We start from the raw sequence: 14,084 nt of genomic DNA, 5'->3' as shown, positions 1-14,084 counted from the left end.
TTGTTTGTGTCGTGGGCATTTTCTCTCCCCTCTCAGAGTCGCCGAGACGTCAGGGATTCCAACACTCTCTACTTGACACGCTTGTATTTCAAAATCTTCGCACGACGCGCCTCTTCCTGCTTCTCGTGCGCCCTGGTTCGCAGACTCATGAGCTTTACTTTTCTTGCCTTCTGCAGGTTCTGCCGGTACTTTTTACGCGCCTCAAAGTATTTTTTCATATCGTACACCTTTTTCTTTGGAGCTGCTGTCGTCGGCCTGGCGCTCTTGGCGTCTTCCACATCCGCCTGAGAAACCAACTGCGACGCCGCAAATTCATCCCGGAAGTACATGTACAGCGGGGGGCTCATAAGTTGGCACTCGTCCGTTGACAGCTTTGACAGATCCTCCTCCTCAGAAGGAATGAAAGTTGGAAATGCGGGAAGCCCCCGGTGTTCGTTCCACAGAGTGTAGCCCTTTGTGTTGATCGTGTCGCTAAACTTCACATATGTGCCAACATCCGCATCAATGAGCGTTGGAAGGTAAATAAGAGCGTTTTTGTAATCGATACGCCAGACAGGCACACCTTGGTATGTCTCAGCGGAGGCGCCTGTTTGGCCTGCCATGCGGTGACCCGGGTAGATACGCTTCTGCCCCTCTGTGCCCATGCACCCAGGGCGACGCTGCCACTTGGAATCGCCTAGCCACACGTAGCCACCATCAAAACCGTGACGAAACATGACGCCCCGAAAGCCATAATCCGTGTTTTGAAATGTAATGGTCACTTCCTGGCCTGGCTTGAAGTGACGGACATCCAACTTTGTGCCCACAGGAGCGTAGGCGTCGGGAGTGATTGGGAATCCAGCACACACATGCTTCACAGGCACGCCAGCTGCCTTGTAGAAGGCCGCCACATGCGGCTTGTGGAATTCCACAGGCACATTCATTGCCCCAACATACACCCTGTCTGTCCCTACATCCCCGTTTCGTGTGCTGTGCCGGACGATCTGGTTGTCAGGAAACCAAAATGCGGTGCAATCAAATTGGTTGCCCAGTTCGTCGTAGTCTTTGCATGTGAAGGCCTTTACGCCAACCATGCCAAACCTCACCGAATAAAACATGTTGAACTCGCCAAACGGTGGGGGATTGTCCCAAGCACGGGTATCTTGGTACAACTCGGGAAACTTCTCACGGAGACGAATAAAGGCATCGTACTTGTCCTCTCGAATAGCGTCATATGTCGTCTGCAGCTGCTCGGGTTGCCACATTCTCGGGTTATCAGGTATTTTGGGATAGAGACTCATCTTGTCCCCATGATCAAACAGGTATGGGTAGTAGCAGTGATACATATCACGCTCCCTCTCCTCCATGAGTGACGGATAACAGCGGTACCAGTCAGTGCGAATCCGTCGATCGCCTGGGCCTCCTCCAGTTCGCATCCGAGACTGCATGCACAACGCAGCGGTCAGTACGTTGTGCACACTACATCGCCACACTTGCATAACAGAGCGCATACTACAAATGCATAATAATAATAATAATAATAATAAAAGAATCACAATGATATACACACAGCCAGAAAAAAAAAACCAAAAAATAAAAGAATGGAACCGTATAAATATCCACACAAATACGATGTACATACAAATATATATGTAGAGACAGAGAGAGAAAGAAAAAGAACTACGCTGCGTCGCCATTTTTTGTATACAAATCGCTCACGATGACTGTGCAGGAAGGGAGGGGAAGTCACCTCTCTTAAGAGGTTTCTGTACAGCATCATACTCTCGCGTAATTTCGAAAAGGCGGCTTTCAAGAGTAGACCTAAAGGGGTGCTGTGGCTCCATGAGCGTAAACAAGGAGCGTAGGGTGGAAATATCCCGCATCGTCCTCGTATTTTTCACCGCCACCTCCGGCATGTCGGCACGGAGCTGCTGAACTTCAAAGGGCGCGTGCTTAAACCATCGATATGGAAAACCGCGCCAACTCGCTCGTTCTAAAGGCATTCGGTACTTGTGAACGCCGTCAGAGCGATGCACCCTGCAGCTCCTTCCAGCAGATTCCACAATTCGGTCCATAACCGGCTTGGTGAGAAGCAGCAACAGCTTCTCTCCAAACTGAAAAAAAAGCTGCGTCGCCTCCTCATACTCCCGTCTTGTTCGGTAGCAGTTCATGCGGCGAAGGCCCCGCGACCCGTGCCCGTGCAGCAATCGCCGTTTGTTCTCATGAATTGTCTCGCGAAACCGACGGGCGCAGCGTTTCTCGAAAAGAGCTTCCGTCTCGTCCGGGTCGACCTTCCGCAGGTGGCTGATCATCGCAAAGCAGAGGTCGTGTATTTCCTGCGAAGCCGCCTCGAGCTCGTCAAACTCGCCGGCAAACGTGTCCTCCGCAGATGCAGGCAGAGCGGTGCTTAACATGGCGTCATCGCCGGCAGTGTCATCGGCCCGCTCTCCGGCCTCAACGATTTCCTGCCGTGAGAAACGACGAAACGACGCCCGCACCACCGTGAGTTGCGCCGCACCCACGACAAACGTGAAGGAGCGGCTGCCACAAAGCCTGAGCGCCCGCATTGCTGCTTGACAGATGTGACTCTTCCAATACAAAAAAATAAAGGGTGGGGAGACGCAGTTAAATAGCGCACGGAAATCAGCTTCCTCCGCCCGGCCAGATGACATGTATACATAGGGAGAGAGAGAGAGAGAGAGAGAGAAACACAAACAATGCACACAGCAGAGTCGACAAAGGGTGAAGCACACACCGCCGCTATTTCACAAGCAATGAGGCTCATTTATCAAACGCACAACAATTCGACCCTCCTCCACATGAGCGGCCACGTCCACAAATCGAGATTCAGGCGCCTTCTCAAGCCGAATCGTTGCGGCAGCCGCCAGATCAGAGAAAAGTTGATCACGCGGGACAAATTCAAGAGAAAAGATTCTCCCCGAAGCGCTTGGTGCAAAGCAGCACCGTAGAGTCTTCTTCGTCTCCGTCTCCGTCTCAGCCGCCAACGCCCTCAGCTCCTGCACTGTGCCACACTCCGCAAAGAAGCAGGGAGATGATCCAGGAACCGCAAGGTGTTTTGTCACAAAGGACTGCAACAGGGGAGAAGGCTCCCCAACGGCATCAAAAGGGTGCGGCATTTGCGCATCATTTCTAAAGCGAAATACCGCAATGTTTTCTGAGGGACGCAAAGAAACGTACAGAGCGTTTAAAAAAGGCAGCGCCCTGCCACTAAACGGAGTCCCCCACAACTTCGAGGCATTCACAAATCCAAATCGACGAAGAACATGTACTCGAAGTTTGTGTCGAAACCGATGCACAGCCCGCTGAGACTCCGACTGTGCAGATTGAATTGACTCCGTCACGCCAAGCATGCCTGCAAGTGCGTCGCAGGCGGCGAGAAGATTCGACACATAAAACGATGAATCGAATCCCACACCTGGCATCCACGCCCCACTAATGTCGGGACAAAACGGACCCGTTCCAGCGACCTCGTCATCGCCAAGGATGAGAGCGGAGGCTTCTCCACAGAGTACACGATCCAACGCTGTACTGTCCACCAGACCCAAATCACCCCGAGAGGAGTCTTCCCCGTCTACATCCCTCGGCTTCTCAAAAGAAAGATGTTGTTGCAAAAGAGCGGCCTCACACGCGTCCAGGTACTTCTCGATTGAAGGGAGCGCAAGAACTGCAGAGCGGATGCCTTCGTCTCTTCCACACGGAGTAACAGCCACAAGGCAGAGTGCAACAACCCTTGGAAACCATGCCAGTGCTTTTTCCACATCGGTTAAGTCACAGAGAAGTTTGCGTACGGCGCTAGTCAATGCGGAGCAAACAGAAGACGCAGGCGGCGCAGGCATTCTTCCATTCACGACGTCCAATGCATCTCGCACAAGACTCTGGTACGCCTGAGATATTGCATCCTCACACTTTGGGGCGCACAGTGCCACACCAAGCGCTTGCACACGGGAACGAAATTCTACAAACTGTGGCATATTCAACGTCAACAAACAGCCAAAGGAACGGCAGAGCGTCGAATAAGTGGCGTTGCTGTTTTTGGAATTCAGTTCCTCTACGGATGTCATGCAGTTTTTCAGTGCCAATAAAAAAAGCTCCTGAGTCGTGTTCGTGGATGAGGACAAAAATGACAAGGATAAACGATGCGTCCTGTCGATACTTCTTTCCGTGCAGGATGTGTACCTATCCGCGAAGCGCACGTGTCTCGAGACGCAGGCACGCATTCTTTCCGCGGTCCACCCCTCCGATGCGCCGAAAAGACTCTCCTGCCTGTTCCACGCAGTCATCGAATTCAGCTGTGCGGTAATGCCACGCTCCTTTAGTGCCCACAAGGAGCCTGCAGAAACACGCCAACGCTCCTCCATCGCCGCTACAACAGCCGAGTAGTGACACAACTCAAACCCGTCCAAGAACCACCCCATGCACGGCCTGCCATCGGGCATCAGTACAACATCGCATATCGTGTCCGTCACACCCTCCGCGGCTTTGCCGGATCCAACGCACCCGGCAACCACAACATCCGCCAAGCGATTCACCGTTCGCGCCACCGATGGCGTCGGGCTCATGTCCACGCCGTAACGAATGTACTCCACGCATTGAACAAAAAAATCCCGCTCCCGATCGCTCAGTGAAGCAACATTCGCCCAATACGAAGAAAATAACTTCGCCGGCGAGCCTCCCGCGTGTGCTGCCTCCCTCGGCCACCCATGCGCAAAGCGAACGAGACAAGGGCACGCTGCGGACCTCCACTCGGTAACAGCGTCCATGTGCCACCTGCGCCATACCGACATGAAGTACCCTGCGCGCCCCCCCCTCCCTCCACTCCCGCCTCACCCTCACCCTTTTCTTCTCTCAAAGAAAAAAAAAAAGAGCACAAGGAGTTACAGGCATGCCCAACAACACAAACACAGAGAAAGAGAGAGAGAAAAAACATAAGCAACAAAAGACACCAAAGAACACAGCCGAAAAAAGAAAAAAACTCCCTTGTTTTCCTCGTCAGTCAGCCAACACAAAGGCATAAAAATAGGAACCAGTTAACTTCGTCTCTTCTTTATCCATTTTGACCATATATGTATATATATATATATAAGAAAAAAAAAAAAAAAAGAATGAAAATCGATAGCAGAAGGTCCATTTTAACCAACATTATTAGGTTTTGCTGGCCCCATGGGACGAATGCTTGTGAAAAACTTCACGTCGTCATCGGTCACCTTTTTCCGCGCCTCCTGATGCTGCTTCACAATGTTGCTCACAATTTCTATCAGCAACTTCTTTACTTCCCCCGTCATGATGCGTCCAAGCATGTAATCTTTTCGAATCCGTGCAAGTGACTCATCATCCTCCATAAAGAAACTCATCCACTGAATAGGCACGTCCACATCGGCGTTCGCCCCAAGAAGAAGCTGCTCCTCCTTTGTTGCGCCACCCCCGCTAAAGGCGTGTTTGTTAATTTTATCCTTCACCATCTTCTCCGTGTCCGTGAGAAGCACCGCCGCTCCCGTTGAAGAGCTCATCTTCCCCTTAGAGCCGCTGAGACCGGGAAAAAACTTTGAGTGAATCACTGCCGGTTTTAAAAAACCCAGGCGCGGGGCAATGTCGCGTGTGAGGCGGAAGTACGGGTCCTGATCAATGGCCTGCGGAATCAGGCAAAACACGTTTCCCTTCGACGGCGGGAATATGTGCGGGAAGGCACTGAAAAGGACGGGGCGGCCTGAATCGCTGGAAACATCCAACGCCCACAGTTGTCCTCCATTTTGAACCCAAAACAACCTCGCACTTGACTCGCCGTGAACGCCCGCTCAATTTCCGCCACGGTGCGATACATTTGTCCCATGTAATCAAAGTCGCGGAATATAAAAGTTAGTTCCGGATCAAACCCCATGGCTATAATGTCTTTTATATTCTCTGTCGTCATTTTCTCGATCTGCTCCATGTCAATGTTGCGGAAAAAAAACTTTTCATCGTCGGTCATTTGGATGACAAGCGGTACTTTAAACGCATCTTGCAACCACTTGGTAAAAATAAAAGGAATTAAATGGCCCATGTGCATCGATTCGCTGCTCGGGCCTCGCCCTGTGTAGAGGTAAAACGGCTGCCCCGACTCATACACATCAAGCAAAAGATTCATGTCACGGTGGGAAAAGAATATGCCTCGACGGAGGAAGTGGTGCGGCTCCTTCCCAATGACCCGCTCCAGCCGCTCAAGCAGCGCGGTGTCGATTGGATGGCTTCCAAATTCCTTGATGAGCTTGTCGTAATCCACATCCCCCTCCACTGTCCAAGGAGTCACCACCGCATTCGTCATTTCAACGCCTTCTCACCGCTTAATTCTTTTTTTTTTTTTCTCTTCTCTTTGTTTTGTTCTTAAGTCTTTTCTTTTCTTTTTTTTTTCTTTTTTTCTACGCGTGTTCTTCCGCTTCCCCTTTTTTTTTTTTTTTTTTTTTTCGACTGCTTCTTCTTTTTCTTCGTTGTTGTTGTTGTGGTCCTTCCTTTCGGCGTACCCTTCGATCCCACCGCGTGGTCGCACGAGACGAGAGACAAAAAAAAAAAAAAAAAAAAGAAAAAAAAAAAGAAAAAAGGGTGAAGAAGAGAAAAAACCCGGCAAAAGGAAGAGAAGACATCCGCCGCAAGCGACAAGCGGCAGCCACACGGTGGACCATCGCCAGCCTGCCATTCCGCTGAATACAATTCCATGACAAAATGTATACCCTCCCAACTCAGTGAAATAACACTGTAATAAAAATTATGACTGCTAGAAAAAGGACAAGAAGCAGCAGGAATTTGTTACGTCTCGGATTCTCCTGATACCGCTGGGCCTGCCGCAAGCTGTCCGCCGCGTTTCTTGTAGCCTGTTGCGCCACCCCAACGTTTCCCTCAATGATGTCCAGAGTGTCCCCCTGCTCTTCCACCATGAGATGAATATGATTGAATATCTCGTTGATATCCTTCACGTTGTCAGCAATCTCGGAGGTTTCACGTCGTCGCTCCGCCATGATCTCGTCGTGCAAGTCACGTTCAAACATTTCCTTCTGGGTGAGGGTACCCGCTGCGCCCCTTTGAAGCAAATCACTAGTTTCATCCACGTCTTCGGCATCGCTGCTTGCCGGGGTTCCCGATAGCATCTTCACACGCGTGGTACCTCTACCGGAGCGCAGTGACTCCTCGACGCTGATGCATTTTCTGTAGAATGCGTCGCAAGACTTCTGGTACTTCTCCAGGGCCACCTTGGCCTCCGTGGTGAGCTTGACGCCCTGGCCCCGCAGCTGAGCGGGGTTAAGCCGCATGTACTTCTCCATGAGTCCCAGTGCATCCTGTATGGCGTGCACCTCCTTGGCGTTCGTGCGGCCTGTCACCTGCTTCACTCTCTCCCGCTCCCTCGCAATGTCTCGCAGCGTCGTAAGTTTGTTGGCGCTGCGCCGTATCTGCAAGGTGCTACGCTCCAGTGACTGGAGCGCATCTGTGAGCAAATCGCAGTTCCGTCGCCAGCTGGGATCCTCCATTCGCTCCTTTTTTGTTCCCTAAACCCCTCCGATACACACACACACACACACACGCAAAGAGAAAACCCGTGACCGAGCTCCAATTTTTTTTTTTTTTTTTTTTTTTTAGGTTGGGGAAAAACAAACAACATCACAAAAAAAAAAAAAAAAAAAAAAAAAAAAAAAAAAAAAAAAAAGCAAGAAGACAATTTGGCTGGAAGTCACGACAAATCAAAAATAAAGACGCCACAACTCAGCACACCGTTGGCAAGTTGCATCGGAAAAAAAAAAAAAAAATAAAAGACGTGACACCCGCCGCAATCTCCCTTTTCGCCCCACTTTTCGCTTCGCCTGCTCCTCCACCCCTCGCCTCTTTCCCGTGCCGCCTCGCCTCGCGTGTCTCCTCCACCGGTCCCTCGTGTCTCTCGCGCTGGGGGGTTTGGCTGCCCATCACGCACGCACTGCGCTCGTGCGGTAAAAAGTCAGGGAGCCGCCGCTGTCCACAAAAACCAAAAATACCTCCGCGCAACCCCTGCGCCGCAACGCATCCACAACATCCACGACGTCTCGCAGACTCTTCGACGTGAACTCGTCATGCTCAACGACCGGGTACGGCAAAAAGCCCTTGGCGCCACCCGTAGCGTTGCACGTCACCACACGCGAAGAGCCGACCGTCTCAATAACCGACTCATACAGCGGGAAACGCTCACGGATCTCTGCGAGAAGGAGCTCACATATTTCCTCGTCGTCAATCATTCATGTGCCCTTCATTCAGACCTCAAAGACAAAAAGAAAAGAAAAGGAAAAAAAAAAAAAAAACGGGAGAGTCACGCACAAAAATAGCAACCCTGTTATTCACCGTTCTCCAATTCCTTTTGCGGACGCTGCTAGAAGATATCCTCCTCCCCCCACTCCTTTTCTTTTGTTTTTTTTTTTTCCTGTACTTCGGGAGTGCGTTTGTTTGCTGCCTCGCTTGCCTTCTCTCTCCATCTTCAGAGAGTCTGCGTGATTACAAAAGTAAAATGCAACCGTGTTCATCCTTGCATCACCCTTGTGCTTCTAAATAAATAAATTTTTTATCCACGTTGAAGTTGTGGGGGCACCAAAAACCGCGCATCGCCAACCAACGCAATAAGAAGACAGATTACTTCATCTGGGAAAGCTGATCAATACGCTTGTGGTACGCGTCAACGTAGAGCCTTGCGATATCTTCAATCGGCTCGCGAACCCCCACCCCGCGCAACGCTGAGCACTTGTAAAATTTCATCTGATTGGCGCTCGCGAGGCTTGTGCCCTGGCGCTCCGTCACTTCCGCCTTGTCGGCAAGGTCCATCTTGTTTGCTATGAGGAATCCGATCATGCCACTGTTCGCATGCTTCAGTGCATTCATCCACCGCGTGCAGGCCTCAAATGTCACTTTATTCGACACGTCGTACATGAGGATAAACGCGGCCGCATGCTCCACGTGCGTGGCGACCATTGTCTCGTACTCCTTCTGCCCCGCGATGTCAAAGATGAGCATTTCAACCGTGTTTTCGTCGTCCACTTGCACCTCCTTCACAACAAAGTCACAGCCTGTCGTCATCAGGTAGTTCCTTGGAAAGGTCATGCCATTGCTGTGTATCATCTGCACAAACGCCGACTTACCGACTGCTGGTGCGCCAACAACGGCTATTTGAAGGCGCAGATACGCCATGGACGAATCCGTGCTGGCACTTGAAGCAAACACAAAAGAAAAAAAGAAAAAAAAAAAATAGCCCCGGCGTCTGAAGCAGGAGAGAGAAAAGAAAGAATGAAATAACCCGCGTCGGTCGCCGCAACTTGACCAAACTAACAGCGCCAATAAACAAAACAAAAAGTGGATTTACGGCGCAAACCCCCACAGCGAGCGCACCACATTCTCTCCACTTTCCCGGCTGTGGCTGCCACGAACGGCCGCACGCTCCAAGTCGGTCGTCTGAATGAGGGTAGATGGCAGTCGCCAAAGACGCACACAACCCCGTGCATCCCCAGTAGCCAGCCACTCAGGCGAGACGTGATTGAATGCCAAGCATAACACCGGCGCGCCATCAACACCGGCTTCTATTGAAGCGATAGGTTTCAACTGCGACTTTTGAAGATCATAAATGTGCAGAAACGAGCTCCGCGACACCACCGCAAGAACGCTGGGGCGGAAGGGGCTAAATTGTGCCGCGTACAGAAAGTGTTTCGTCTCCGCCGAGGGCTCCAGAGTCGCCAGCGGAGAACGCTCCAACGCGTTGTAAAAATGGACGCTGCCATCGGAGGAGCACGTAAGGCACAAGTTGTGGAAAAAAGGTGATGTGTCAACGTTCTGCACCGGCCCCCTGTGGCCGTTGAGCCAATCCACATCCAATGACGCCAAATTTTCGCTGCTGCGTGGAACCAACACACTCACCACACCTGGTCGAGCTCGGCCGACATCTCCATTTTCAAGGCCAATGATAAGCGGGCTGTCGCCTGATGGAACACCCGCGCCAATTCCCCCACCAGGACGTGCAAATTTGACCGACTGCACACCGACGGTGACACCTTTTTTGTTTTCCACAGAAAAAGCGGCAATTGGCTGCGACAGCTTGTTTGTTGGGGTCCAGAAAAAAATGCGGCCGTCTTGCGCAGAGGAGCAGAGGATAAATCGGTGAGATTCACGCATCTCCTGCAGACTTTGGATCCATTGCAACGAGGAGACTGGCTCTCTGTGCGAGAGCGGCGATCCACTCGTTGACATCTCCGTCGGGATCGCACTTCCCACTTCGGAGTATACAATCACCTCGCCGCTGTACAGACCCACTGCAAGAACAGACGCCTGAGTTGGGTGAAACGCGACGCAGGTGGCAAACAAATTCATCTCTAATGTGTGATGCGGTGCATTCACATCCATGTCTGGGCGCGCCAAATTCCAGATGCCCACAACGCCACTGCTGTAGCACCATCCCGCTGTGTCCATGCGGCCATATGCCACCGCAAGCAGTGTACCAGCTGAATTCCAGCTGAGCGACAGCACATGCAGCTCACCCTCCACGGCATATGCCGAGGAAAGTGTGGCCACAGGCACAACTTCAGTGCCCTTTGCTGACCAGTTGGGCTCATAGTTGCTGAATGCTCCACTCTTTGCGTTGCGGTACAACATTGACAGCACATCAACTTTAGATTCCTCCAAGAACATGGCAAGTTTTTCCTCGTCAAACTCCACCCCCGCGTACACGTACTGAAGACCATCCAAAGTAGCTTGAATCGTCTTCTTCTCATGTCCCACCTGCTTGTCAAGCCTGTTGACTACTTGCAGCGCACTTATGGTCGTCTGCACCGCCTCTTCACGCAGGCTGAGCGGCCCAGTCTGGCATGTTGCATCAATACATATGGCCTCTTTACGCCACGATGACGGCACAACCACCTCGCCAGTGATCTGGTCGCTGAAATTGCATGGAGCCGACATCCCCGCCCCTTTGCTCCACCAGCCCCCTTTTCACTATCCTCTTCCCTTGCTGTTTCCTTACTCCTCTTCTGCCGTCACAATCCCGTGTGAAGAGTTCAGTAAGAAAAAATAAAAAAAATAAAGAACTTTTTAGCCAAGAAAGCACACCAAATGCCTGCAGCCCACAAGTATACGTGGACAGAAACAGGGGGATGAGCACTGCGGCTGAAGGCAACACTCAAAAAGTACAGAACAAAACAAAACAACAAAAAAAAAAAAAAGGAGAGAGGGGGGGGGGGGGGGGGTTGTGGAGAAAAAAATAATAAATCGACGCAACTCCGGAGCAACATTCCTTCTGACTCTTGCTTCTGGGGTTCAGCAACCTCATGCTGTGCACCGAAACGCCAAGAAAAAAAAAAGACGAAAAAAAAAAAAAAAAGAGAAAAGAGAGGGGAGAAAAAAAAAAAGATAAACGAACCAAAACAGGGCGCAGTATCCACCAACTCAATTAAACAAACCCAAAGGGGAGGAGTCTTCTTCAAATGCAGACAAACACCAACAAATTCAACGGCCTGAGAGTAAACCTGGCTACGTGTACACACACACACACACACACACAGAGAGAGAGAGAGAGAGATGGGCACAAAAACAATGTAGAAAAAAAAAAAAAAAAAATTGAAAAGTAAAAAGAGATTCGCACTCGTAGATTTGTTCCGTCCTTGAAAAAAAAAAAAAAAAAGCAATCAATCCAGACTTTTTTTTTTTTTTGCCTAAATACATCTGCAGATACTTATTCTTCTACGTACTAACTTCACCCCGGAAAATAGGCACATACTCTTATAATATATATATATATATGTGTGTGCATACACCCAATCCGGCACCCACCCACTCCCATTCACTCTCTCTCATATGACAATGGTTTCCTCGTCCCTCTCCTTTCTCTCTTCCCTTCCTACTTCCTTTTTTTTTTTTTTTTTTTTTTTTTGGTTTTCCATTCTCCCGTGGTTCTGTATGGCATTTGTTTCCTCTCCGCCTACTCCCCCCACTGCAGACACCCACGTCTCGTCCTTTTTTTGGTAATTTTTATTCTCTATCTAACTTACTCATCTTGCTCACGGGGTGCATCCTCCATGGCAATAAGGCAGCACTCGATATCCGTCACGGCCTTCAATACAAGTGCGTACTCTTCGGGACGCGTTACGAGTACGCCTTGCTTTTCGCACACCGACAATTTTTTCCGCGCAGTCGTGCTAAGTAACTTGACCGCATCAATAACATCGCTGTTGTTGCCCATGACGGCAATAATTTCCTTCACATATGCGCCCGGAGGTGTGATCCCCATTGGTGAAAGTGCCTCCCGCAGTACCGTGATGAGCGTTTCGTTTGCAGGTGCCCGTGCAATGGCATCCGTACGTTGTTTTAAAGTCTCTCTTGCCGTTTCATAAGCATTCAGAAATGAAGTGTCCACTTTACAAACATCAATGGCGCTCGTCGTTGATGGAAAGGCACGGTCCAGCTCATATATGTTTATAGACATGCGCTGATTCATAACATCAATCGTTCTTGGTCCGGCGGCTTCCGGCTTTGTGTGGACATACAAAATACTCTCGAACTTCTTGATTTGAACAGACCTGTCAAAGCCGTCGGGGGGTGCCGGCTCACCCTTCGCAACGTTCGCGTGCACCTCACAGACGGTAACCCAACAATGGTTTGGTGGTTGATGAAGAGAAGCCACACGCTTCTTCTTCGATGTTGGCTCTGGTGGCGCCGGAAGGGTATCCACGAGATCATCCGTTAAAACAACGAGATTCGCATCCTGAAGGAGGGAAGTAATGAACTCCTTGGCGTACTCTTTGAATTCCTTCAGTGAAGTTTCGGGTGACATCTTGTAGACGCGTTTAATGGCCCGACCAGCCGGCAGCCCTCGCGGCCGCTCGCCCAACAAAATGTCTTCTTCCTGCAGCTCCCGCCGTGTCCTTCGGCGCTCCTCACGCTCCATACGGGCCCACAGGAGAAAGTAGCGATGGTTTCGCCGCCTGCTTTGCTGGGCAATGGCCGTGCACCACGTGCCCATCGCCGTGTGCACTAGCGCCGCCCCCTTGTAGTCACCAATGGCGCGGAGATACTTGTCAGCGATGGCAACCGCACCAATCGCGAGCTCGTAGTACTGGTCCTTCTCAAGGTGCTCCGCTGCCTCCCTCAACGACTTTATTTGCCCCTCAGCGGAAAAGCAGGCCTCATCTGGGCAGACGTAAAGTTCAGACACAATGGCATAGATCGTGTCAACAGGTAGCAAAACATCCACCTCCGGTAACACACGCACGTAGTCATGCCAAAAGACATATGTCAAAAGCCCAAAAGGCATACGTGCACCTCGAGAGTCTTTTCCCTTGAGAACGTAAAACATCTCCGTCACACGGAAGCACAATGCGGCAATAAAAAATAACACCAACCCTGCCTCCGCCATATCACTGTTGGCTTTGTGTGTGTTGTGAAGGCGGTGAAGCCAATTCAGAACCTCTCGAAGAGCATTTTGTCGAAGAAAGTTCCGCACCACCTCAAAATAAGCAAACACCTTGGCCTCCTTAAATCGCATCGAGTCTTCCATCTGCAAACGTAAAACGTCGCGAAAGAGACTGAGCGCTGTCTCGGACATGGCGGTGAACTCTTCATGGAACCGTGGCGGAGTTTTATCAGTGCCCTGACAAGTTCCTGTAATTTCTTCACCAGCGTGCTTGTTCTTACCCTGCTCCTTCTTTTCTCTCTCCAGCAGGTACTGTGAGACGGAGAGACGGCGCTGCACGGAGAGAAACAAGGGATCCACGTCGTAACGGTACGTCACGCCGGAGTTCCCGCAGCTCTGGTTAGAGTCGCTCTCGTACCGTGTGTCGTAGTCCTGCGACGGTGCCCTAAAGTATTCCTCCTCTCGATGGGCCTTCTCAAACAAATCATCAAACTGAAACTCAATGAAACGTCCTGCCAGGCGAAGATCACGCGTCTTTGACTCCGCCACAGACACCAACGCGTTGGCAGTGAGTGACTTCATTCGTGCAAGAGATCGGTTCCACTTGAAATACGACTGACTCATAAAAAAAAATGTTCGCCCGGCAATGGAGCGGACGTGCTGAGAACAACTACTCATGAGGCGAAAGGTGAGCAGCACTATGCCGCTACTC

The 14,084-nt window shown here is 50.8% G+C and overlaps 8 protein-coding genes and 1 pseudogene across 8 annotated transcripts, besides 20 other annotated features; all 9 read right to left on the bottom strand.

The window, feature by feature from the left end:
* Positions 1-7,035: a sequence feature (heterozygous, Esmeraldo-like haplotype).
* On the bottom strand, positions 69-1,490 carry Tc00.1047053507795.100 (mitochondrial ribosomal protein L3, putative; the record flags this gene model as incomplete). The annotated part of the gene is made up of 1 exon (XM_802704.1): positions 69-1,490. One exon carries the CDS (start codon positions 1,488-1,490, stop codon positions 69-71), a length of 1,422 nt encoding a protein of 473 aa, XP_807797.1.
* Positions 1,502-1,526: a microsatellite.
* Tc00.1047053507795.90 (hypothetical protein, conserved) lies at positions 1,695-2,546 on the bottom strand (the record flags this gene model as incomplete). The annotated part of the gene is made up of 1 exon (XM_802703.1): positions 1,695-2,546. One exon carries the CDS (start codon positions 2,544-2,546, stop codon positions 1,695-1,697), a length of 852 nt encoding a protein of 283 aa, XP_807796.1.
* Positions 2,660-2,686: a microsatellite.
* Positions 2,745-4,784, bottom strand: Tc00.1047053507795.80 (hypothetical protein, conserved; the record flags this gene model as incomplete). Its single annotated transcript, XM_802702.1, has 1 exon — positions 2,745-4,784. The coding sequence occupies one exon, from the start codon at positions 4,782-4,784 to the stop codon at positions 2,745-2,747; it is 2,040 nt and encodes a 679-aa protein (XP_807795.1).
* Positions 5,060-5,082: a microsatellite.
* On the bottom strand, positions 5,129-6,298 carry Tc00.1047053507795.60 (annotated as a pseudogene).
* Positions 6,322-6,438: a sequence feature (A-rich).
* Positions 6,533-6,571: a microsatellite.
* Tc00.1047053507795.50 (syntaxin, putative) lies at positions 6,711-7,493 on the bottom strand (the record flags this gene model as incomplete). Its single annotated transcript, XM_802701.1, has 1 exon — positions 6,711-7,493. The coding sequence occupies one exon, from the start codon at positions 7,491-7,493 to the stop codon at positions 6,711-6,713; it is 783 nt and encodes a 260-aa protein (XP_807794.1).
* Positions 7,036-7,110: a sequence feature (haploid, non-Esmeraldo-like haplotype).
* Positions 7,111-7,915: a sequence feature (heterozygous, non-Esmeraldo-like haplotype).
* Positions 7,527-7,549: a microsatellite.
* Positions 7,577-7,600: a microsatellite.
* Positions 7,628-7,669: a microsatellite.
* Positions 7,754-7,774: a sequence feature (AT_rich).
* Positions 7,916-8,354: a sequence feature (haploid, non-Esmeraldo-like haplotype).
* Tc00.1047053507795.40 (hypothetical protein, conserved) lies at positions 7,923-8,228 on the bottom strand (the record flags this gene model as incomplete). Its single annotated transcript, XM_802700.1, has 1 exon — positions 7,923-8,228. One exon carries the CDS (start codon positions 8,226-8,228, stop codon positions 7,923-7,925), a length of 306 nt encoding a protein of 101 aa, XP_807793.1.
* Positions 8,259-8,291: a microsatellite.
* Positions 8,355-14,084: a sequence feature (heterozygous, Esmeraldo-like haplotype).
* On the bottom strand, positions 8,617-9,168 carry Tc00.1047053507795.30 (small GTP-binding protein, putative; the record flags this gene model as incomplete). The annotated part of the gene is made up of 1 exon (XM_802699.1): positions 8,617-9,168. One exon carries the CDS (start codon positions 9,166-9,168, stop codon positions 8,617-8,619), a length of 552 nt encoding a protein of 183 aa, XP_807792.1.
* Positions 9,202-9,226: a microsatellite.
* Tc00.1047053507795.20 (hypothetical protein, conserved) lies at positions 9,337-10,926 on the bottom strand (the record flags this gene model as incomplete). Its single annotated transcript, XM_802698.1, has 1 exon — positions 9,337-10,926. One exon carries the CDS (start codon positions 10,924-10,926, stop codon positions 9,337-9,339), a length of 1,590 nt encoding a protein of 529 aa, XP_807791.1.
* Positions 11,312-11,372: a sequence feature (T-rich).
* Positions 11,502-11,524: a microsatellite.
* Positions 11,743-11,763: a sequence feature (AT_rich).
* Positions 11,869-11,893: a microsatellite.
* On the bottom strand, positions 12,008-14,084 carry Tc00.1047053507795.10 (membrane associated protein, putative; the record flags this gene model as incomplete). Its single annotated transcript, XM_802697.1, has 1 exon — positions 12,008-14,084. A coding segment is annotated over one exon (2,077 nt), but the record flags the coding sequence as incomplete, so codon positions are not given.

The sequence above is a fragment of the Trypanosoma cruzi genome, genomic scaffold, assembly GCF_000209065.1.
Source record: "Trypanosoma cruzi strain CL Brener 1047053516451 genomic scaffold, whole genome shotgun sequence".
NCBI classification, from domain to species: domain Eukaryota; phylum Euglenozoa; class Kinetoplastea; order Trypanosomatida; family Trypanosomatidae; genus Trypanosoma; species Trypanosoma cruzi.
The sequence above is the reverse complement of the archived record's forward strand: the minus strand, read 5'-3'. Positions and strand labels throughout refer to the sequence as shown.